Raw genomic sequence first — 23,898 nt, 5'->3', positions numbered from 1 at the left:
ATTTTTTTAGCCCAAACAAAATATCACATGTGGTTTAGTCTTTAACTTCCATCTGTTTTTATTGTCACTACTTGAAGTTTTAAATTATGAAAAACTAGTCACTGGGGTACCTAAAATATTGGCACAATGATGGAAACATGGAAATTATTTGGGAAATTGTATGATAGGAGAGAGAAATAAAAGACCGTGGCTTTAGAATACTACACCTATTTGAATGGGTAAACTCAGAACAGATCACATTCCACTTTTGACTCTCAGCATTACAGATATAGTGACAGAATTTATACAACAAACAGCTCCCACATTTCTTAGTATGCATGAAGAGCTCTGCTTAGTTCCTTACATGCATTATCTCAGTTAATTCAACTCAATGTGTTTATCATTATCAAGCCAAATGAAGAACATATGGGAACAAAGGGAGGAAAGGTTTGTATCTGGGGAGAAGAAAGCCCAATTCTCCCAGTCTGTGTGGTCAGCACTGCTCAGGTAATCCCAGGAGAGTAAGGGCCATGGCCTGGAGCAGTGGCTTTCTTTTGTGGCAGTGCTGGGCCCACAAGAGGCTTGCAGGCTCCTCACTGTCCCTGATCCTATGAGGCTCATACCTGATGGAGAAAAGGACTCTTGGGGGAGGCCTAGACAATAGCTTATGAAATAAATAAACAAACGTGTTAAATAATGTGATGGGAAGGGATAGAGATGTTTTCTATTGTCTATGATCAAGGTAGATTGTTTCTATACACAAAGGAGGATCACAGGGCAGTTAACTACAAAAGTCTCCTTGCAGGAAGAACTTTAGAGTATTTAAGCACTGTTTTGGTGTATACGACCAATTATTTTACTAAGACATTATGATTTTTAAAAATGTTAAAAAAATAAAGTTTTTAAGGAAACTGACTCCTTTGGAGAGGAAACATAAGGTTTATAAAGGCAAGATCCAGAAATTTTCAGACATTTTTCAAAGGACTTGAACTATTATTCTCGAAATGCTGTGGTACTTTTCCAAAATAACCACTTGGATATACAGGAGAGATTTTAAATGTTTCAGTATGATAGCTTTATTTTCCTTTTGCTAATTTTTTCCTATTCTCCTTTTGCATGTTCTCTCAGCGATGTGAATAAAATAACTTACAGACTTTATAATATATACTGAATTGAAATCTGAAGTAATTCCTTCAAATAATTATATTTTAAGTTCTTTCTTTGGGTGATTTATGTATGGTATTAAATAAATGCATGGAGATGATTAAGTACATTTTTATATTTCGATGAAAGAAAATCTATGTTCTGAACTCACTTTCCCCTAAAACTTTTCATTCAGAGGATGAATCTGAAGTCTGGTCTTTGTTAAGTCTTCCCCACTTTCTGCCAAAGATAATAACAGCTAAATACAAATGCACATAAACTTTCTACTATGATGTATTTTTATCCTATCATCATGGAATAATAAGAAATACTCTTGTGCATATGTCTTGATTACAACACCATTTAAATCTGGAACGTTTTCCATAGGTCTCAAACAGTAAGAATGATTTAAGTACAGAATCTGGGTGGGAAAGAGAAGAAAAATTTTCTATAATTCTAAAAGTTCAGAGGATGCTCTTAGGTCCCTGAAAGAAAATCAGACAAATAAATCTATAAACAAAGGCCGATTTCAAGACCATAAAGTATACATCTGTTTTACTTTTTTATGTCTGACTGTATAAATTCTTACATTTATCAATAATTCCAATTAACTGAACAGTATCTATTATAAAGGTATCACATCTAATTATATTACAATCTCACAGAGGACTGCTTACCATTTTGCAACATATGGTAATATTATTCCCTCTTTAGTCACCAGGTAGCATGGTACTTTAGTAAAAATAAGTATTGTCTCAAAAGTAAAATAAGAAGTCTCTATAACATCTTACAAAACCGAAATAAAGTTTATTTCTTGTTATTAAAATTGCTGTACAACTATAAATGTAATAAAATTCACTGAGTAATAAAAAACTATTCAAGCAAAAATTTCAAGATGCACTTCATACATCTGGAGGGAATAATATTTACTAACCTCATTTTCACTATGATTTTTCCTTTTATTAATACCACAACTTGCCCCTGCTGTCTTCTCCTTACGTGGTCAGTAGCCTCCGATTTGCTACTCAGTAGTATAGCATTAAATGACAGAACTGAATTTTCTGGTGATTCTTCAGAACAAAGAGAACGTAACAATTTACTTCATAAGCAACAGCCGCCTTCTTGGGTGGAAATGGATCAAGTAATGAGAAAAGAGCAACACCAATATGAGGAAGATGAAGAAGAAATTAAACAAGTTGAAGAGAAGGAGCAAAAGAAAAATACCCCTAGACGTGGAGACTGGGGGATACCTTCCAAGGAGGGGCAGAGCAGAGAAGGGGGAGAGCAGAGACCTGCAGGGGAAGGGAGGCAGGCCCATCAACACAGAAACCCAGCAAGGGAGACTGAGGAGGCAGAAGAAGAGGATGAGGAAGACAAGGATGAGGACCTGGACGAAGATACCATCAGAGGAGATGTCTTCAGGATGTCCTCTCAACGCCGAATCCCAGCTACTCTCAGAGGCACCCCACCTCTGCCGAGCAGGTGCTCTCTGTCCTACAAAACCATATCCTGTATCAGTGCTGACCTCACACAGATACCACCGCTGAGAGCACCAGAGATAACAAGTCTGGAGCTTGTTGGTAAGAAATGTTGACATCTGTTTTTTTCCGTGCTTAATTCTCATTGCCCTATGAACGTTATATTCTAATTTCATAATATAAATTGACCTCAAACAGACCAATTTCACAATCTTTAAGCATATCAGCTTTGCAGAGACAGGCATTTACTGCAGAACAGCAGTTAGGTACAAAGCAAATCATGACTTCCCGCTGACTTTTTTCTTAAGTAAGCTGTATGAGGTACAACTTACATATAGTAAAACTTCTTAGTGTGTAATTCTTTGAATTTTGACAAATGTATATAGTCATGTAGTCACTAGCAAATCAGGATCTAACATTTCCTTCACCTCCCCAAATCCCCTCTTGCTCCTCTTTTCCCCAGCCCTGATGTGTTCTGTCTCTACAGTACCTTTTCCAGTATGTCACAGAAATGGAATCATACAATATGTCATCTTTTCAGTTGGGCTTCTTTCACTTATCATAATACTTCAAAGAGCTACCCACGTTGTTGTATTCACCAGTAGCTCAATCCTCCTTACTTTTGAGTTCTGTTGTTTGGATGGACCACAGGTACCAGCCAGACATAAGGGTTATTTCCAGTTTGGTGCAACCATGCACACAGATTCTATAAACATCCATATACAGAGGTCTGTGTAGACCTAAGTTATCTTTTCCCTAGGGTATATACCCAGGAGTGGGATGGCTGAGTGATATAATAAAAGCATATTTAACTTTGTAAGAAACTACCAAACAGTTCTTTAAACTGGCTTTGACATTCCTGCCAGTAATACTGGAGAGTTCTTGCTGTTTTTCCCCTTGTTTTAGCCATTGAAGTAGACATGGAGTAGTCCAGACCTTTTGCCCATATTCTTACAGGGCAGAAAGAGCTCTGAGTGGAGGAACAGCAGGATGGATATGTGTGTGAGGCTGTCTGGTAGGGAGACTGGGCTAGTGGATGAGCCTGGGTATTCATTTGAGTGATAAGGCCCATGCTGGCGGTGGCTCTGAAGAAGTAGGGATGAGAGAATCTGAGTGGGGTTTCAGATGTGTCTTAGGGGACATAAACTACCATAGAAATAGTAAGTAATCATGTAAATAAATACACAGAAGACACAGTCTGATACCTTGGTCCAGGATGGCCAGTCTGTAATAGGACACTTCTGGTGTAATGGCCTTCCTACCATCACGTTCTCATGACCTCTTAAGGAGTTCCTCTCATACCCAGAGCCTCGTGCTTCAGCAATGCCCCCTCCTTCTGTGGCTCCCATGCCAGGTGTGCTTTGCTGGGGAAAAAACCCAATTTGTGAAAGTCTAAAGTCTTATGCAAGATGAATGACCTGTTCCTTGGTTTTATAGGAAGGTCACCACATGGTTTTTACAGTACTCACCATTTCTGGTGGGTAATTTCCTGGGTTTAAAATCATTGACTACTATACTTAACTAAAACCCCATAAATTTAAGGCATGCAGGAAATACTATGGACTGAAGTCATAGGAATTATAACATAAGATCTGGAGGCAATCTGAGAGATTATCTCCCTAAGCTTCTTATTTAGAGGAAACTTATGCTCAGAAAAAGTGATATGCTCAAGATTTCTTTGATAAAAAAATATGGTTTTGGTCCAGCGTCTAGGAAATGGTAATGGTTAAACATGAAGAACTTAAAAATCAGTTTCTATATCACCTTCCATAAATATATTTTTGCTGTAAAATGCATAATGCTAACAGAATTTTCTAGCAAAACCACATCCTGGTTGTTTTAAGCAACTTCATCTAAAACATGATGTATTTACTATAGCATGACAAATCCTTAGAATGAAAATTTTGACCATATGAAATAATCTAGTCCCAGTCTTGTTTTTTTTCTTCTTCTAAACACTCATTTCCTTATATAATATATACTGTCCATGCTATATGTATTGCCTTTTCCTCCAGATAAATCTCTCTTTTTCTATCTATGCTTGTGTACTTATACTTGGATTTATAGGCACAAAAGCCTAAAACACAACTGCTGCATGTCCTAGGCAATTCTATCACCTCCATTCCGGATGAAGCATTTAATGGATTACCGAATTTGGAAAGGCTTGATCTGAGCAAAAATAACATCACGTCTTCAGGCATAGGGCCAAAAGCATTCAAGGTAAATATACTCTCTGATTTTTAACAGTCCATCTGGACAGCTTTCCTTTGACTCGCTCTGGCTGCAAGTGGAGATGCAGAAGGAAGGAAAATGGTTTAATGGAAATTTCTCCTAAGAAAGTCTCTGATGTTCCTAAACTGTAATCTAGTTTTATATTGAGTATAAATTACATAGTCTGTTGTTTTACGTGTTTCTAGCTGTTTTTTCTATGCTTTGCCCTCAACATACCCATAAGAGTAAAAATGACAAAACCAATGTTTTGAATTTATAGAGGAGTTCCTCCAAGCAGCTGAAAACATGCTGAAATATGGTCTCTTAGGACATGTGGTATTTCTGAAAAAAGGAGAACTTATCTGGAAATGCTATTAGTATTTTCAGGCCAGCAAGACAAAAGCTTCCTTACTTTGTGCTCTCTCCAAAATCTGATAAAGGATACTTCAACAGAAGGGGGTTCTGGAAAAACAAATGGGCTCAAATGAAAATTATCATGAGGACAGGTTGGAGAAAGAGGGAAAGAGAGAACACAGGAAAGAGCACAGAATAAATCACTGAAAGACAGATTTAACTTAAATTCTTTTCTAAAAGAGAGAAAAGAATATCAAGGACTTTCAGAGAAACAAAGGCAGAAGAAAGGAGACATCTGTGTGTGTAAACAAACAAATACTCATAAATGCATGTGCCTAAAGAGGTCCAAGTAAAACATGTTACATTCTAGGAGATCAAAGTTTAACTGCTTGGATAGTCTTCTGTTTACTCTTTGGACAAATCATTGACTTCTTAGAGCTCAGTTTCCGGTTCTCATTTAGATTCTGGGCTGTAGACACCTGGTGTCCACCATCATGTCACAGACCTGGAGTCCTGCCTCATGCTAGCTGTGCTTCTGATAGAATAACAGTTGGGACTTGTACATTTCCTGTGTTTGATCAAAAAAGAGGAAACTGTAGGGAATTACCTCTTTTTTTGTTTGGGATTCTCTGTCCCATTTCCAAACTGCTGAAATTGACTCTGAGCACCAATGAGGTAAATCATTCTGCAACTTTAGTAGTGCAAGTTAGTTTGGCCAAGGAGCATGTAACTACAAATGCGGAAATGCACTCACCAGACAGTCAAAACTGTTTGGGTACATTCTAGAAACAGTTTGTGGCATTTGTAGCATTTAATTTTGAAGAATTTCCACAATAATTAGTGCAATTTTACGACTCTGGTTCTTAGTACAGATAGAAAACTTAGGTTTACAGATACATTGAAAGGATTCAAGTTACTGTCTCCTTAGCATATATGACAGATTCAGATTATTGTATGATTTAAAGAACTTTGCGTCAACTGCTGAAAAGGTGAAAATCTAATATCTAGGAAAATATGACTGATTCAGTGGCAATAGAAGGTTTCTCTTGCCTAATAAAGCCAAAATAAAAATATAGGTATGAGTGTGATGCAAAGTCACCAAATGCAGTTTGCTGAAAACACCAGTGGATGTTATTAGTAGGACTAGCACCTATCTGGCAGAGAGGATATGGAGATCCTTGTCTTTGTGAGACTTTAGTAATCACTGCAAACTGACCATTAAATGATATATATGACTGTACAACCATGACAAGATAAAAAAGTAATTTTGAGATTTGCTTTTTAAGCTTCTAAAGAATTTAATGCGCCTGAATATGGATGGAAACAATTTGGTAGCGATTCCTTCAGGATTACCATCTACATTAGAAGAACTTAAAATCAATGACAACAATCTTCAGGTTATCGATGAAGAAAGTTTATCAGGTATTCAACATTTTGCTTTATGATATGTGTCCTTACAACAACCTTTCTTCTATAGCTGTGTGGAAATTTTATTTGCAAATATTGCTAAATGAATAGCCAGTAAAATTTTTTAGGTCGTGCTGCTAAGTTGATAAAGCTTATTTTAAAGATTGGTGAAAATTTTAAAAATGTATTTTAAACTGCCCATTATTTTTAAAAAAAGTATTCTATAAAAACAAAACTTTCAGTGATTTCAGGTTTTCATCATTCACAATAACAATATCTGAACCACAAACTCATAATATCCTGAGTTACATTAATATTCCCCATACAGCCATGTGTCTTAGTACTGTGTTCATACTGATGTTTTGGTGGCCGTTAGTGATGATAACACAGAAGCACTGCGTGTCGAATGGGTCTTCTTCATCACCCTTAGATGTTCAGCACTTCCACTGCCTTCACACACTTTGCTATTTTAATTTGTCACGTGTTGGAGTTTGAGAATTCTGTATAAAATATAAGTAAACGAGTATTCTATGTAAGGCTGAGGGCTATCCTACAATCAGGGTACACCAACGATAGCATGTGCCTCTACAGCAGTCACTTTGACCGTGACTGTCTTGTTCCTGAGAAAGTTGCTCTGGCATTTCTGGCACTTGTGTGTCAATGAGGTAAACGTACCTTACAGAGCAAGACGAGTACGTGCATGGGTGTATGGTTGTCATGACAGCCTGGCTTTCCTGTAGGTGGGTTTTAGTGAAGGTGCCCTGCATTCTGTATGTTTAATATAATTGGAATTGACTCTTATGATTGTGTCTGGACTGAGATAATTGAAGTTGTCATATTATGCGCTTTGTATAAAAGAGGCAGGATTATATTTCCCTTTTCACAAGTCCTAGGTAATGTCTTTGATCAGATTATATGCTTCTTTAAAGCAAAGGTTTTCTAATTTTTCTTTTTATCTTCCTAACAGTCTAGTGTAGCTCTTGAGGAATAATGCTTGACATTTTTTGTTTATTTGATTTGAAATATATTTATTGTGTTAATGTGGATAAGCCCAACCTTTAAAGGATTAAAACAATTCAATTATTTCCTTTTACTCCTCAAAAAAATTCATAAGGACAAAACAGTTCTGGTGACGGGAAAAAAAACAATAATGAGAATGCCAAATCTGAGGATTACGGAGTTACGGACACACTGTATTTCCAGACGGATTTCAGGGTACACATGAAAAACAATAAACACAAATTTCGAAGGGCTTTTGTCATGTGGAAAAGACATTAGAAGGTTCAATCTCTAACAGCTAGGTGAAACAGACCAAAGGAACACTTAACTTAAAACAAGTGTTCTAATGGGCTGTGTGTCAACTACATGTGAGATAAAACTGTGCTATCAAAATGACATATAAGTCCTCAATTGGAAGGTGCTCTCACACATTCCTTCAACTGCTTCTCTGGCTTCCTACTCCCTCCCTTGCTCCACAGTCTGAGCACCTGAGGCCTCAGCCTTGTGCAGGCGGTCAGTGAGGAGGCTTTTCACTGTCATTTTGGCCAGAGAGGCCCCTGCAATCTGCGTGGCCTGAGAACCCTCTTCTGTCTGGGCTGTGTTCACAGCACCGCTCCAATCCAGTCTCTTGGGTACTGGGTTCTAAGTTCTGCTTCAATGCTGACCCCTCAGCTCCTGTGAGTCCCATAGCAGTGGATGGTCAGGCTGGCTGGCAGTGAGCAAGGCAAGTCCGAGCTTAAGCCACCGCCAGGGCTGTGATACTCCTCATTCTGGGTGGAAACTGCTGACTTGACCATTAGTGGCCTGTAGCACTTCTGGTGTCTTCCTCATGACCTTTCAAATTCTACAGAGTTCCAGAGAAGTGGGCAAGAAGGGCATCCCAGGGAGAGAAGAAGCAGTGTGTACCAAGGTGTGAAGAATCAAACAATTTGAAAGCTATGGGAAATGCATATAGTTTCACGAATCTGGGATACAGGGTATGAATGGGAAGTGATGGGCAAGAGATGGTGTGAAAAGGTGGACAGGAACCACACAGCAGAGAGCGAGTGGCACGTGCTATGCCAAGGTGCTTGCTGTGAGCTCATCCAGGATCCACTGAGAGATGTGCACACCCACTACAGATAAAAGGAAGGTCTTATAACTGGCCTTCCTTCTTATAATTGAGGGGACAGTGAAAAGATAGAAGGAGGGGATAGCAGAAGAAAACTAGACATGCTAAAAAATGTTCCTGTTTTTGTTAAAGATGAAAACAACCCAAAATCCATGATCATTTTGTCCCCTCTATCAATGATGGTGTCAGAATATCCATAAGATCAAGTTCTCACACAAATCTATCCATGTCTATGATCTGTCATGTAGTTCCCACACCCCACCACGGAAAAAGTACTTCCTACCGACCTCTTGTTAATAAATCCTCTTTCTACCCCAAGTCTAACCTAACCTATAAGAACCTACTCTACCTCCATCCTATTGCCTATAACATATAGAAACATACATACATGTGTGTTTTTTACACATACAATGAACACATAAACCAGAGAATAACTGTAAAGTAATGCAGAATATCATTAATTTGCATTGTCCATTTTTTTTTCTCTTGCAAGGTCATATAATGACCATTAGTCTACTTTTATTATCTATTTTTCTCTTAAAAAACCTTCTAGTACATTCCAAAACCTCAATATGGACTAGATAAAGATGCTGGATTCTCAATATCTTTAGTTGTGGAAATTAGAGTTTTAGATATATGAAGAAACAGAACCACTTAATCATAGTTGACTAGTTGGCCTCCATACTTCCTGTCTCTCTGCCCTTCAGCTGATTTTTTTTTTTTTTTTTTGCTATTTCTTGGGCCGCTCCCACGGCATATGGAGGTTCCCAGGCTAGGGGTTGAATCGGAGCTGTAGTCTCCGGCCTACGCCAGAGCCACAGCAACGCGGGATCCGAGCCGCGTCTGCAACCTACACCACAGCTCGCGGCAACGCCGGATCGTCAACCCACTGAGCAAGGGCAGGGACCGAACCCGCAACCTCATGGTTCCTAGTCGGATTCGTTAACCACTGCGCCACGACAGGAACTCCTCAGCTGATTTTTAATACCACCAGCAGTTTAATATTTTGTCATGCTATTCCCAGTCCAAAGGCTCTGGCCTAGAGAAGGAAAGCCAGACCTTATTGTTTAGTGCATAAAAGCACAGCACAGTCTACCTGTGCCACCTCAACAACTATCATCCACTCTTGTAGTTGGGCCCCTCCAGGGTTGGTCTCTTTCTTACTCCTGAGCACACCTATGTGGGTTCACACCTCCATGTGTTCACTTGGCTGCCTCACCCTCCATTTCTACCTACATCTTTCTCTTTTGAGAACCTAACTGACCTGCACTTCGATACTCAAGTCTATACTTCCTTCTTCTCCTTGTCATCTAGAATTTGTACTCCTGATGCTTACATTTAGACTATGCCTTGCTCCTCTAACATACCTAAGAGTAGGCTCTAAGTTGCACAGAGCATTTCAATGTAACACCCGTGACTTGAATTGAATATGAAAACATCCCCTATTCTGGAAATCTTGGCTACTGAACAAGCTCCAAAGTTATGCCCTGAATGTTTGACTCAGATGCCTCTGGGTATCATCACTGCTGCCTTTCTCCTTTGAGTTTCCAGTTGACCTGATCATACCACTCCTGAGACCAGCAGAAACAATGTAGAGAAAAAGTTGTTTGTATAAAGGCCTTTTTTGGTAGCTCAATCTGAATGTGTGGAGTATTTTTGATTACTCTCCTTTCAAAATATCCAACCGGTTGCACTCTGCCAGGAAGTGAACACTGCAATGGGAATTCACTGCTGTAACTCCCTTGCTCAGAGACTGAAGGTCTGTGAGGCAAAGAGTACTCTTTCTATATCCTGGAAAAAGGAACCACTCATTGCATTACACTCCCCACATGTCCCCGATTACACCATTTCATACCTATTTGTCTTTTCAAGTACTTTGAATATCCTTCTACAACCTTCTACTTCTCATCCAAGTATACTGTGTTCCAAGTCCCTGCTTGGCCACTGCTGCCTCTGTGGGGTACCTCAGCACCCACCTTCCTCTGGTTTTTGTTCCCGATACAAACTTTCTTTTCCATATTGGACATTATTGCCTCCCCTTGTCATAGATTAATTGACAATAAGTGTGTGCATTTATTTCTGGGCTCTCCATTCTTCCACTGATCAATGGTCTGTTTTTGTGCCAGTACCATACTGTTTCAATTACTATAGCTTTGTACTATAGTTTGAAACCAGGAAGTGTGATCCAGATTTGTTCTTGTTTCTCAAGTTTGTTTTGGCTATTTGGGGTCTTTTGTATTTCCATACAAATTGTAGAATTATTTGTTCTAGTTCTGTGAAAAAAGGTCACTGGTATTTTGATAGGGATTGCACCAAATCTGTAGATTGCCTTAGAGAATGTGGTCATTTAAACAGTATTCTTCCAATCCATGCATATGGTATATCTTTCCATTTGTTTGTGTCTTCAATTTCTTTTATCAATGTCTTATAGTTTTCTGAGTACAGGTCTTTTACCTCTTTGTTTAGGTTTTAATTCTTTTTGAGGCAATTAGAAATGGGATTGTTAATTTCTCTGATAGTTTTTTGTTAGTGTATAGAAACTCAACAGATTTCTGTATATTGATTTTGTATCCTGCAACTTTACTGAATTCATGTATTAGTTCTAATAGTTTTTTGGTGGCAGCCCTTAGGATTTTTTATATATATAGTATCATGTCCTCTGTAAGCAGTGACAGTTTTACTTTTTCCTTTCGAACTTGAATTCCTTTCATTTCTTTTCCATGTCTGATTTCTGTGACTAAGATTTCCAATACTAAGTTGTATAAAAGTGGTGAGATTGGAAATCCTTGTCTTATTTTTGATCTTAGAAGAAGTGCTTTTGGTTTTTCATTGTTGAGTATGATATTGGGTGTGGGTTTGTCATATATGTTTAGGATTTATTCCCTCTATACCCACTTTGTTGAGAGTTTTTATTATAAATGGACATTGAATTTTGTCAAAATCTTTTTCTGCATCTAGTGAGATGATCATATGATTCTATTCTTCAATTTGTTAAATGTGGTATATATCACAGTGATTTACTGGTGGATATTAAACCATCCTTGCATCCTTGGGATAAATCCCACTTGATCACAGCGATGATCCTTTTAATGATCCTTTTAATGAATTGTTGAATTTGGTTTGCTAATATTTCATTGAGGTTTTCTGTGTATGTGTTCAGTGATATTTACCTATAATTTGTTTGTGTGTGGTGTTTTTGGTTCTTGTATGAGAGTAACATACTTTCACCATACAGCAAAACAATGATTTCTCTACAGGCCTACCTCTCCTGGACCATGCATTCAGCATTGAGTGCTGGCTGAACTGAGCATTTGGGATGTGCAAAGTACTTGGGAAAATGTTCTATGGGAGGATACAAAGAAGCTACAACAGTCCTCCAAATAAAATGAATATTTCACATAACATTTTGAAAGGCTATAGAACTGCATGGGTTTTTTGTTTGTTTGTTTTTGTTTGTTTTTTTTTTTTTTTGCTTTTTGCTTTTTAGGGCTGCACCCATGACATATTGAGGTTCCCAGGCTAGAGGTCCAACTGGAGCTATAGCTGCTGGCCCACACCACAGCCACACCAGATCTGTGACCTACACCACAGCTCATGGCAACGCTGGATCCTTAACCCACTGAACAAGGCCAGGGATTGAACCTGCAACCTCATGGTTCCTAGTTGGATTTGTTTCCACTGTGCCACAATAGGAACTCCTAGAATTGCATGTTTTTTTAATTATCCTAATAACCCAATAATTTTTTTTATAGACTTAAATCAATTGGTCACCTTAGAATTGGAAGGAAACAATCTCAGTGAAATCAATGTCAACTCTTTAGCTTTTAAACCTTTGAAGAGCCTATCCTACCTGCGTCTGGGAAGAAATAAATTTAGAATTATACCACAGGGTCTTCCTGCTTCTATTGAGGTACGGATATCTTCTTCAGAATGTATTTTAAATACAGTACACTATAACAAAAAAACCCAATTTATTTTAAAAATTATTGTGCTGCATATTAAATTCAGTAGTTTTGGTGCTCTATACAGAATTTACTATAATTTGTGCACTGTTTTCAAACAATACAGAATATAATAATGTCACTTATATGTGAAATCTAAAAAAAAAGGATACAAATGAACTTATTTGCAGAACAGAAACAGATTCACAGACTTTGAAAAACCTATGGTTACCAAAGGGAATGGGGGCAGAAAGGGATGGACTATCGGTTTGGAATTGGCATATGCACACTGAGGTATATGGAATGACTGGCCAACAGGAACCTGCTGTGTACCACGGAGAACTCTACTCAATATTCTGTGATAATCTAAGTGGCGAAAGAATCTGAAGGAGAATGGATGTGTGTATATGCATAACTGAATCACCTTGCACAGCAGAAATTATCACAACCTTATTAATCAACTACAATAAAACTTTAAGAAAAAAATTATAATTACTAATAGAGAATCTTAAAGTGAAAACTGGTTCTGCTGACAGCTCTTGGGGAGAGATAGGCAAGATGAACTAAGGACTCAAACAGAAACTACAACGTGCAAAAAGTTTCTTGACTTGCAAGGTAGTTTAAATTGTTCCCAGCTGGAACTGTGATGTTCATTCCAGTCTGTTCCATGGACTTCACTGCAGATTGTGTCCTATGAAGATGGACACAATTTCAAAGAAGGCTATTGACTGTGCCAGCAGTACCCAACCCCCCAACCCCCTTCTTGCACCTTACTAGTCCTGGCTAGCTCCTACCAAGGGCTCAAGCTCTGTCCTGGCTCCATTCCCTCTGGAGACACTCCCTCCTGCCTAGGTGTGTAATTTCCCTTGCTACAACAAGGAACACACTTAACTAAGGGGGAGGGCCTCTGGAGGGTTTTCACTGCTGAGTGTACACACCAACTTCTTGCATAAGAATAGAGATATGGCAGATCCAGCTGACCCCCAGGATACCTCCTCTGAGCTCTGTTTCTGCCATATACACAAGCAGCCAGCAGGATGAAGCTTCCCATGGGTGGACCCAGTGAGCCAAGAGAGAGCCATCAATCTCAATTTGATATTGTTGCTAACACAGCTACCATGCTTCCTCTTTCTCCTATTTGCAGATAGTTAGACCTTTAGAATTTATCCAAATTGAAGAGTGAGGTTCCATTGCCTGGCTGTACCTCAGAATCACTTGGATTCTAAAGAAATACAGCTTCCTGGATCTATTCCAGATATGCTATGGATCATTGGAAAGTAGGGACAACAATTTATAATTTTTTTAAAAAATCAAAATATAAATAGATAATGCACACACACAGTAAAACATACACACAACATCTGAATAATATAAAAAGTATTATGTCCACATCCGACCCTCCCATTTCTGGTTTTTCTTTCCAAAGACTCTCTCAACCAGCTTGGGGCTCTGTCCATTTAGGCACATGTGCTCTGAATCCTTCCAACGTGTTACAGATATAGTTTCAATGTATAAATGAGTGTGTTTGACTGTTCATTTAGGTTGGAATTTATACTTTAAAAAACAGGAGTTCTCAGAGTTTCCATTATGGCTCAGCAGGTTAAGGATTTGACACTGTCTCTGTGAGGATGCAGAGTTGATCCCTGACCTTGCTGAAAGAGTTAAGGATCCAGCATTGCCTCAAGCGATGGCGTAGGTCGCAGATGTTGCTCAGATCCCATGTTGCTGAGGCTGTGGCACTGGCTGCAGCTGCAGCTCCAATTCACCTCCTAGCCTGAGAATTTCCACATGCCATGGGTGCGGCCATAAAAAGAAAATAAAGAAAGAAAGAAAAGAAATACACAAAAAATAAAAAACAGGAATTCTGTTATGGTGCAGCAGGTTAAGGATCTAGCATTGTCACTGCAGTGACTTGGGTCACAGCTAATGGCATCGGGTTGATCCCTGGCCTGGGAACTCCACATTCCACAGGAACAGCCAGAAAAACAAAAACCAAAAACCAACATACAACCAAGTTTAGAAACCACTGATCTAGTTTACTCCTAAATATGTGTGAAGGTAAAAGCAAAACAAACAAACAAACAAACAAAAAAACGCTAAAATCACTTTACCCATTTGCAACAAATACCAAAATTAAGGGACAAAGAGGAAAATTACTACAATAGGGATAGAAGGTGACTCTGAATATATATACTTCTACTTCTCAATTCCAAAAAGACATCTGAATGAAAATTTCCTTGTAATGTCAAATGAATTTAACTTGAAGGCTATTAGATGTTGGAAACTTACTAATAGTTCTAGCAAACTTCACCCTAACTAACTTTTGCTTTTTGGGCTGTGCCTGTGGCATGTGAAGTTCTGGGCCAGAGATGGAACCTGAGCCACAGCAGTGACAACACTGAATCTTCAACAGCTAGGCCAAAGGGGAACTCCTTAATTAACTTTTAATTAAAGTAATTATAATACAAGCAAGTCTAAAAACTATGACAGCATGGACTGGTTGGAAGCAGGCTGACCTAGAGCTGGGGCCAGCCAGCCTGAGTTTCCCTTATTTATGAGCTGCGTAACCTTAGAAAAACCTTGCCATCTCTCAAGGCCTGAGTTTCTCCATTGCTACCTAGGAATAATTTCTACCTATTTTCTGGGGTTTTGAAGTCCAAATGAAACAATTTATGTCAGTAAGTTTTGTAAATCAGGAGTTTCACACAATTATTATGGTATGCTATATCCTGGATAATTTTATGGTTAAAAAACAACTAAATTCATTTAATTTCATAACCATGACAGATGGTACATTTTATTTTGCTAATTAGAAAATTTGACAAGTTAACAAAATGAACTCACTTGAAAGAGCTGCAAGACTCTTTCTCTAGCTAACACTAGTGAGAATAGTTTATAACATGATTTTAGGGGAAAAAATGTAATTATAATGTATACATGTAAGGAAAACTTGATCCCCTTGCTGTACAGTGGGGAAAAAAAAAATCAAAACATGATTTTAATCTCTGTGAAATCGAACATGTTTATTGATATGAAGAAAAATAATAGTATCTTCTCTTAATTATAGGAATTATATCTAGAAAATAACCAAATTGAAGAAATAACTGAACTTTGTTTTAATCACACCAGAAAGATCAATGTCATTGTACTACGTTATAATAAAATTGAAGAAAACAGAATTGCTCCTTTAGCTTGGATAAATCAAGAGTAAGTACATAATACAGTGTAACTTTCTTAGATGATTTCTTCCTTTTGCCATTACTGAATGGAGCATGAGCATGGGTAAGTGAGAGAGGGGACAGCCTCTTTTCCCCTACCTAAAACTCAGATCCTTGCATAGAGTTCAAACCAGTATTAGGATTAGGATTAGGATGGCCATGATCATTGCTGCTGTGGATGCCATAACAGGTGCAAGTGCTGAGCCCAAGTACTGTGACCTGAGGTCTAATCACTGTGCTGCTCTCACTCTGCTGACCTCACAGGCAGTCATGAAGTTTAAGTGAGATTACCCCCATCCACAGTGAGGAAGGAAACTGCCCTCTTCCCATTTCTCCCTCACCATTAGGAAGAAGCACCAGGCTTCACAGTCATTTACCACTATGTCTTCACTCCTTCACACTATTTCTCTCTATCAGACCTTACAAAGTACAGTAAAGAATGTGTGATCTGATAGTGGAAGCAAAAAGCAAAGCCCATCTTCCTGGGGAGGAATCAGCAGCTTCAGACTGTAGCCTTCAGTGAAGAGGGAAGTGTGGGGGGACTTGCCCTCCAGGAGGAAGATTAGCCGCACAAGAAAGTAGGTTCAGGCCCTGGCAGCAGGTGCCTCAGAGCTGGTCTGGAGTCTTGTGGTAAGAGAGTAAAGGATCTGAGTGGCACAGTGGCAACAGGTATCTTTCAGAAGCAGAACAGAGAGAGATGAAAAGAGGTCTTGAGGTCCAATTAGGTTCAGCAGTGGGGGTAACTGGGTCTTCATAGGGTGAAAATTCTTCATGGAGTGGGCTGAAGCTACAGGTAAGGCTCCTGAAAAAAATCAGGTAGCTTATCACTTTTCCCAGATCTTCTGGCCAATTAACAGCCTTTTCTAGATCCCTCATTCTCACACCAAATCCCAGGTCCCAGGTCATCACATCAAATGTAGAACGAGAATGCAAAACCCTTCAACACTGCTACTCCCTTGCTAAAATTGAGATAATTTTAGGGATAGGCAGTTTGAAGTCAGTTAGGACTCTGGACTTCATTTCTGATTCAAGGTTGACCTTAAAAATATTTGGGGGACCTCTTTGGGTCTCACCATTATCCCTGCAACATGAGTTTTTCTCTCTAAACTCTGGTGCTCCTCTCTAATGGAACCAAGCAGCTATGTGGTACCAGGTAAGAGCATTAGCCTTGTAGCCAGACCACCACCTAGCCATGCTCACACTGGGAGTCATTACTGTATGCTGGGTACTGGCAGGAAAACAGGTGAGCATCCTAACCAGCTGGTCAAAACCTGGAGCTAATAATCACTGTCCTGATGTCTCCACCCTGTTTACTCTTTTCTTCGTTGCAGAAATCTAGAATCAATTGACCTCTCCTACAACAAGCTCTACCACGTCCCCTCCTATTTACCCAAGTCACTGCTGCACCTCGTGCTTATTGGCAACCTGATAGAGCGCATCCCTGGCTATGTGTTTGGCCACATGGAACCAGGTCTTGAATACCTGTACCTGTCATTTAACAAACTTGTGGATGATAGCATAGACCGAGTCTCCTTCTATGGGGCTTATCATTCTCTGCGAGAGCTGTTTCTGGATCATAATGAATTAAAATCTATACCTCCTGGGGTACAAGAAATGAAAGCACTACATTTTCTGAGACTGAACAACAACAAGATACGGTAAATTGTGGCTTTTTCAAGAATCCATTTAAATTGTTGGGGTTGACAAAATATATGATTAAACAACCATGACATGATGTCTGGAATTTACTTTAAGGAAAAACAAGTGACAAGGTGGCATGAAACAAGAAGGGTGAATAATGATAATGATTGTCGAAGTTAGATGATAATAGATACATAAAGGTTCATTATAGTTTTTATTTTACTTTTGTAAAATATATTTGCAAACTTCCATAGTAAAAAATTAAAAAAACAAAGTATGATTACATAATACCTAGAATCTTAGAGACATGTTCAAATGAGGCTTGAAGGCAGCAGACCATGATGCTGTTCTCCGCTTCCTATGCAACTTCAAACAAACATTAATCTGCAGAGAGCAAAACCTAAGGATAGGCTAAAATTAAAACTGTCCATCAAGATTTTTCTGAAGACAAAATTCTGAATAAATTTATTGAGACTCAGCTTTCCTCACTTCTAGGGACACATTTTTCTGTGTGCATTCTGTCTGCTGACGGAGTCATCATCCCTGCCTAGAAAGTGGGAATGTCTCAGGAATTAATCTGGAACACTTTGTTAGGGCAGCCAATCAGGGAGACAGATTCTTGAGGTCTGTGGTCCTGTCTTTGAGGATTACACCCCTTCCTCGTTTACCTATCTCTAAAATTCCGAACACAAACTCCTAAAAAACAAGGTAAAGAATTAAGAGTTTATAGAGAAGAGGTGGGGTGGGGAAGGCTTTGCAAGGTTCAAAGTCAAAATTTTTTGGCTAAAATACTTCATAGGTCGTGCTATATGTTTCCTATTGCACTGTGTCAGGAGGCATACAATATTTGTCTCACTTCTGGTGGGATTTAGGTGGTCGTGGCCTGATAACTTCATTATAATCTTTTTCCACCACAACTGAAGTAGTGGCTTCTTCACGCACAGATAATGTTGCTTGAATCTCTTATTTCCTTAGGGGTAACAAAATGATGAATTTCTATTTTTGTCATTCTTTCCACATTTGTTAGCTGGAATTCCTTTGTAAATAACCTTTTCTTTAACTAGGGCAAATCTGTTACTCTGAAAGTTAGGATAAATACTCAGTTCTTTCCTATAAACCAACCATCGCTGTCATAAGTCTGTTACAAATTTGTAACTATATGAGGTGATGGAGGTTAACTAAACTTATTGTGGTCTTCATTTCAACAGTATAAACATAATCCAATTATTATGTTGTACACTTTCAACTAATACAGTGTTATGTCAGTTTTACTTTTGTAAAATTGGAAAAATTATACATGTGCATTAACCGTGAATTAAAAAAACTATAAAATATATTAAAATTTTAATAGTTGCTGCCTCAGCAAAAGAAAAATTAGGGGTTGCTAAATGTTCTTGCTCTATTATTTTGTTTTTGCCTTTCTCTCCTGGAGAATCAATATGAACTTATAGTTTTATGGAGTTCCCGACGGGGCGAAGTGGTTAACAAGTCCGACTAGGAACCATGAGGTTGCAGGTTCGATCCCTGGCCTTGCTCAGTGGGTTAAGGATCCAGCATTGCCGTGAACTGGGGTGTAGGTCACAGACATGGCTCGGATCCCACGTTACTGTGGCTGTGGTGTAGGCCGGCAGCTGTAGCTCCAATTAGACCCCTAGCCTGGGAACCTCCATATGCCACAGGTGCGGCCCTAAAAAGACCAAAAAAAAAAAAAAAAAGAAAAGAAAAGAAAAGGAAATGAACTTACAGTTTTATATATTAAGAACATTTCAATCAATTGCAATTATTGTTTTTATTTTTATTTTATTTTATTTTTTTTTGTCTTTTTTTTTTAGTTGTTGTTGTTGCTATTTCTTGGGCCGCTCCCACGGCATATGGAGGTTCAGGCTAGGGGTTGAATCAGAGCTGTAGCCACCAGCCTACGCCAGAGCCACAGCAACGCGGGATCCAAGCCGCGTCTGCAACCTACACCACAGCTCACGGCAACGCCGGATCGTTAACCCACTGAGCAAGGGCAGGGACCGAACCCGCAACCTCGTGGTTCATAGTCGGATTCGTTAACCACTGCGCCACGACGGGAAGTCCGCAATTATTGTTTTTAAACTGTCCCTTTGAGCTGGCTCCTGTGTCCTTGGACAGACCTCCATAGACCCTGGTTGACTTTTATATTCCCCACTCAGACCTGTACCAGCCTTCTCCTAAAGAACCCTAGCTCCTCTCACTGGGGAACAGTGTTCAGAGGCCCCATTCTGGGCACCAGGCTTGTTCCTTTCCAATGTGTTGTTACTGGCCTTGCAGTGGACTGTCAGAAAATATGTATTTTGTAAAGAAAAAAAAATAGCTTATACTAATAATCCCAATTCAAATTTAACATTACAGAGAAGTCATTTTGTTTTCAACTTGTTTATCTTACACTGAAAAACTACGTTTGCAACAATTATTTATGTTTATTATAATATATAAATAATAGTTTCAAAATGATAATATCATTATTATAACTAACAACAAAAGTATTTAAACAAATTTATTCTGTTTTTGGTAGTTCTTTTTATCTACAGAATATGTTCCATGAAGGATGTACAGCTTAACTACAGTGGTTTTCTTTCTAACAACATGTCAATAATCTAATATCCAGATAGGTCTTAGTTTGTTTTGGTTTTTAGAAATTGCTATTTTTTTATTTAATGAATATTTTCTATGCTTGTCCCTTATACCATATTCCATCCTTTCTCATAGATTAAAATTCTAAATTAATTTCCTATTTATCCTCTTAGTCTTTGTTTTTTGAAAACATAAGCATATATAAACATTCATATTCCCCATCCCCTTTCACAGCTATCATACAATTACACAGAAGGCCTTTTCTTTTCTCTCTCTCTAGAAAGAGAGTATATATTTTTTTCTATTGTTGACTTTTAAAAATTATCAATATATCCTGGATATCACTCTCTATCAATAAATAGTTTCCTCACACCTTTTTACAACTGCTATGTGGACATTTTATTGATAGACATTTGATTTTTTCCATTCTTTTATATTATAAATAATGCCAAAATGCATAACTCTGTTCAAATGTTATTTTTTCAGTCTAACTTTGGAACAGATACCTAGAAGTAGGATTGCTGGATGAAAAGTATAAAATGCACACATGATTTTGCTAAATACTGGAAAATTCCTATCCATGGGGCTGTACTGTTTTGAATTCCCTTCAGTGATGTTTGATCCTACACAGTCTCATTGTCAGAACATGCAGATGAGTGTAGGATTGTGTGTGTGTGTGTGTGTGTGTGTGTGTGTGTGTGTGTGTGTGGCAAATCTGGGACGTGAGATTAGCACGCCAGTACTGTTTCCATTCACGTTTTTCTTATCATGAATAAAATTAAGCATCAGGTTTCTATGTCATTTCGCTTTTTCTGGTAAACTGGTTACCCAGGTATCTTTTTTCCCCTCATTTCCCTCTCCTTCTAGGTTTTTAGGTCTTTGTATATTAGCCCATTATCTTTGCTAGAAGCTGCAAATACTTTCTCCTAGTTTGTAATTTGTCTTTTAACTCTGTATTTTTTTTTTAAAATGTAGCTAATTTATTAATCTTTTCTTTTAGTGCTTCTGGTTTTTGAGTCACAAACAGTAAGATTTTCCCTGACTCTCCAGGGAATGACCACGCTTTATTCTGTCACTTCTGTTGCTTCATTTTTTCACATAGAGATTTTTAACATTTTTGGAATTTTTCTGGTATGTAAGAAAAGGATCCAATTTTATTTTTAAAAGTGTTTTTTAAACAAACGTAAAACTTAACTCCTAAATCATGAAGGCAGAACACTACTTGGATCATTTGTGACTTGCATGTCTATTTTTTCCATAGGAATATTCTTCCAGAACAAATATGCAATGCTGAAGAAGATGGTGATTCAACCCTGGAACACCTTCATCTTGAGAACAACTATATTAAAACAAGAGAAATATCATCCTATGCATTTTCATGCATAAGATCATATTCCAGTATCATTCTTAAGCCACAAAATATCAAGTAATTCCAAGTTTTTGTCATTTGTAAAATACACTCATATATCTGTCTTAGTAGCATTTGTCATCAATGAGAGATATAATGCCATGTTCTATTCAGTATCATTGTGCTAGACAACCTGATTTGCCAACCCACGGAACAACCAAAAATACATCTACAAGGTTTAGTCTTCTAACAGTTTCGGTGAAGGTTTCAGTTTCACACTCTAGAAAGAAGCCATCTAATTGCAAAGTTTTCTCATGAAAACAGAATGTTGTGCACTGCTTAGCTAGACTGGGAGAATCTTTACAAAATAAGCAGGTCCCTTAACTAAGTATTGCTATTAGTTATGAACTCCCTAAGTCCTTTAAAAAATTTTGTATATGTTATGGTTGAAGGCCAAGAAGTGGATGGCAGGAAAGAATAATAGGTAGAATTTATGAGCTAGTGTTCTGTTTATTATTCTATTGTTAAAACAATAATTTATTAATTTTCTACAAACCCTATGATACAGTTATTGGTATGAAATTATTGGCTTAGCTTTAGTTCCTTCTATTAATTATATGGGTGGAATTAAAACACTACTATAAAGTTAATTTCCTGGTTTTGAGAATTGTACTATGGCTAAGTATGTGGTTATTCACATTAGGGGAAGCTGGGAGAAGGGTATATGTGAGTTCCATATGATTTTTGTAATTTTTCTATAAGTCTAAAATTTCTAAAAAGTTAAACAGTTTTTTAAGTTTTTCACCTTCATTATTCTTTGGTGAAGATCAAAATTTTATGGGAAGTAGCAGTGTTTGCTGAAAAGTTAATTATCCATGACTAAACCTTGTAAATGGAAACCTAGTACATAAATTTTTGCTCGTCTAGTCACTGTTAGCACCTCTTTTCCCTGCCCTAATTTGCTCAAATGTATCATTTTACTCAGTTCAATTTAACATAAAGCTATTAGTACTCACTATGTACTCCATCCTACCAAAACCATATATTAAAATTTTCAGTATGGGCTGATTTTTTATCTTTATTTTTAAAATAATTTGTAAAATACACATATGGAAACTATGTTGACTTGTCACTCTCAGTTTTATATCTTGAAAAAATATCAGACTAGGAACTTAAGTTCTAGTATTGGCCCCTTTGGGTAGGATACTCTAATTTTTCAAACTTCAGCTATTTAATCTTTTAATAGTTCTATCACTATCCTCAGAACCTTCCTGCCCCATTTCAAGGGTTGTTATGAGAACCAGAGAAGAATAAAAAGCAGCTGAGAAGTGTGAAATGTACGGGTGAATATACTTATTATTTCCAACCTTTCATATGAAATTGACAGCACCCAGCATATTCAACCAAAGTTGATTATTTCCTGAGAAGCTTTTAAAATGTGGAAGTTTGATTTATCCAATTTGAGCTAATGTTAATTCTAAGCCCCCTTTCTTAACACCCAGGCTTTTGAGACTATAAAATGGACAAGAATAATACTGTTAGAATAAGAATAAAGACTGTTAGAATCATGGGTCAAAGGCTTAAGCCAGGTGGCTAAGAACAGAAATAAAATCTTATGGAACAAAAAATTGAGAATTATAGTAACCACTTTAGGAATGTTGGAGCATTACTAGTTTAAATTGGCCAAATTAAATATGAGAAGATAAAAGTAAGATGTGGTTATTCATTCATTTAACAAGAAACCCTGTGCAATGCTACTTGCTATATGAATATAAATGCTTGACACAAATGGTTTAAGGCCACCTAAGCAGTAAACAAAATTAGCATCAGAGGATGATAAGGTGAGTCAAAAGAATTAGCATCTGGGGACAAGAGGCAGAGGAATACTGAAATACTCCTGCGTTCATTGCTCATTCTGATGTTAAGCAGGTGTGTTTCAGGGGCTGTTCTAGGGAGAGACAGGAAAGAACACATCAGATGAGGTCTCTGCTTTCCGGAAATGCAGAGTGCCATGGGGCAATAGGTAGGAAATCAGAGACAATCAAATCAACAGGTCAATTGTGATGAAGTCAACAGAAAGGAAGTGATGCATCAAAGCATGCTGAGGTCATGAGGCCCCTCTACCTGGGCAGCAGGGTACCCCCAGATCATGGGTCTCCAGAGTGTGCAAGCAGCATGAGTTGCACAATCTCCAGAAGCCTTCAAGTAGCACCAGGCCCAGGCACACACGGGGAACCTACTATAGACTAGGGGACACCTTGTCAGGAGCAGTATTTCTAGAAAGTCTGAAAATCAGAATGACTGATGGAATGCTTATATTTCTACTGATTTTATAATTTAAAATATAAAAATGTCTAGCACTGAACTTGTTTGGTTTGAAACTTCATCATGCTCTGGAGATGTTTTAATTCCATTTTTAAAAAAAGTAATAGATGTTCACACAGCAAACATTCTTCATGATACATAATGT

At 38.0% G+C, this 23,898-nt stretch overlaps 2 protein-coding genes across 7 annotated transcripts in view; one reads left to right on the top strand and one right to left on the bottom strand.

Annotated features, from left to right (window-relative positions):
• ECM2 (extracellular matrix protein 2) overlaps window positions 1-22,764 on the top strand; it is a 38,553-nt gene extending 15,789 nt beyond the window's left edge. For 3 of the 5 annotated variants that reach the window (XM_047779288.1, XM_047779286.1, XM_047779287.1), the window contains 7 exons: window positions 2,130-2,702; window positions 4,705-4,820; window positions 6,452-6,587; window positions 12,435-12,592; window positions 15,691-15,830; window positions 17,173-17,499; window positions 21,342-22,764. In XM_047779288.1, the coding sequence (XP_047635244.1) occupies window positions 2,130-2,702; window positions 4,705-4,820; window positions 6,452-6,587; window positions 12,435-12,592; window positions 15,691-15,830; window positions 17,173-17,499; window positions 21,342-21,510 (1,619 nt within the window). In that variant the 3' untranslated portion in view covers window positions 21,511-22,764. The remainder of the gene's footprint in view (window positions 1-2,129; window positions 2,703-4,704; window positions 4,821-6,451; window positions 6,588-12,434; window positions 12,593-15,690; window positions 15,831-17,172; window positions 17,500-21,341) is intronic. The other 2 variants (XM_047779290.1, XM_047779289.1) reach the window with 2 other exon arrangements.
• The window catches only part of CENPP (centromere protein P), a 250,849-nt gene that overhangs the window by 74,847 nt on the left and 152,104 nt on the right, over window positions 1-23,898 (bottom strand). The window lies entirely within an intron of this gene.

This window comes from Phacochoerus africanus, chromosome 5 (assembly GCF_016906955.1).
Source record: "Phacochoerus africanus isolate WHEZ1 chromosome 5, ROS_Pafr_v1, whole genome shotgun sequence".
Lineage (NCBI taxonomy): Eukaryota > Metazoa > Chordata > Mammalia > Artiodactyla > Suidae > Phacochoerus > Phacochoerus africanus.
Note: the sequence above shows the minus strand (reverse complement) of the source record. Positions and strands in the feature narration are given on the sequence as shown.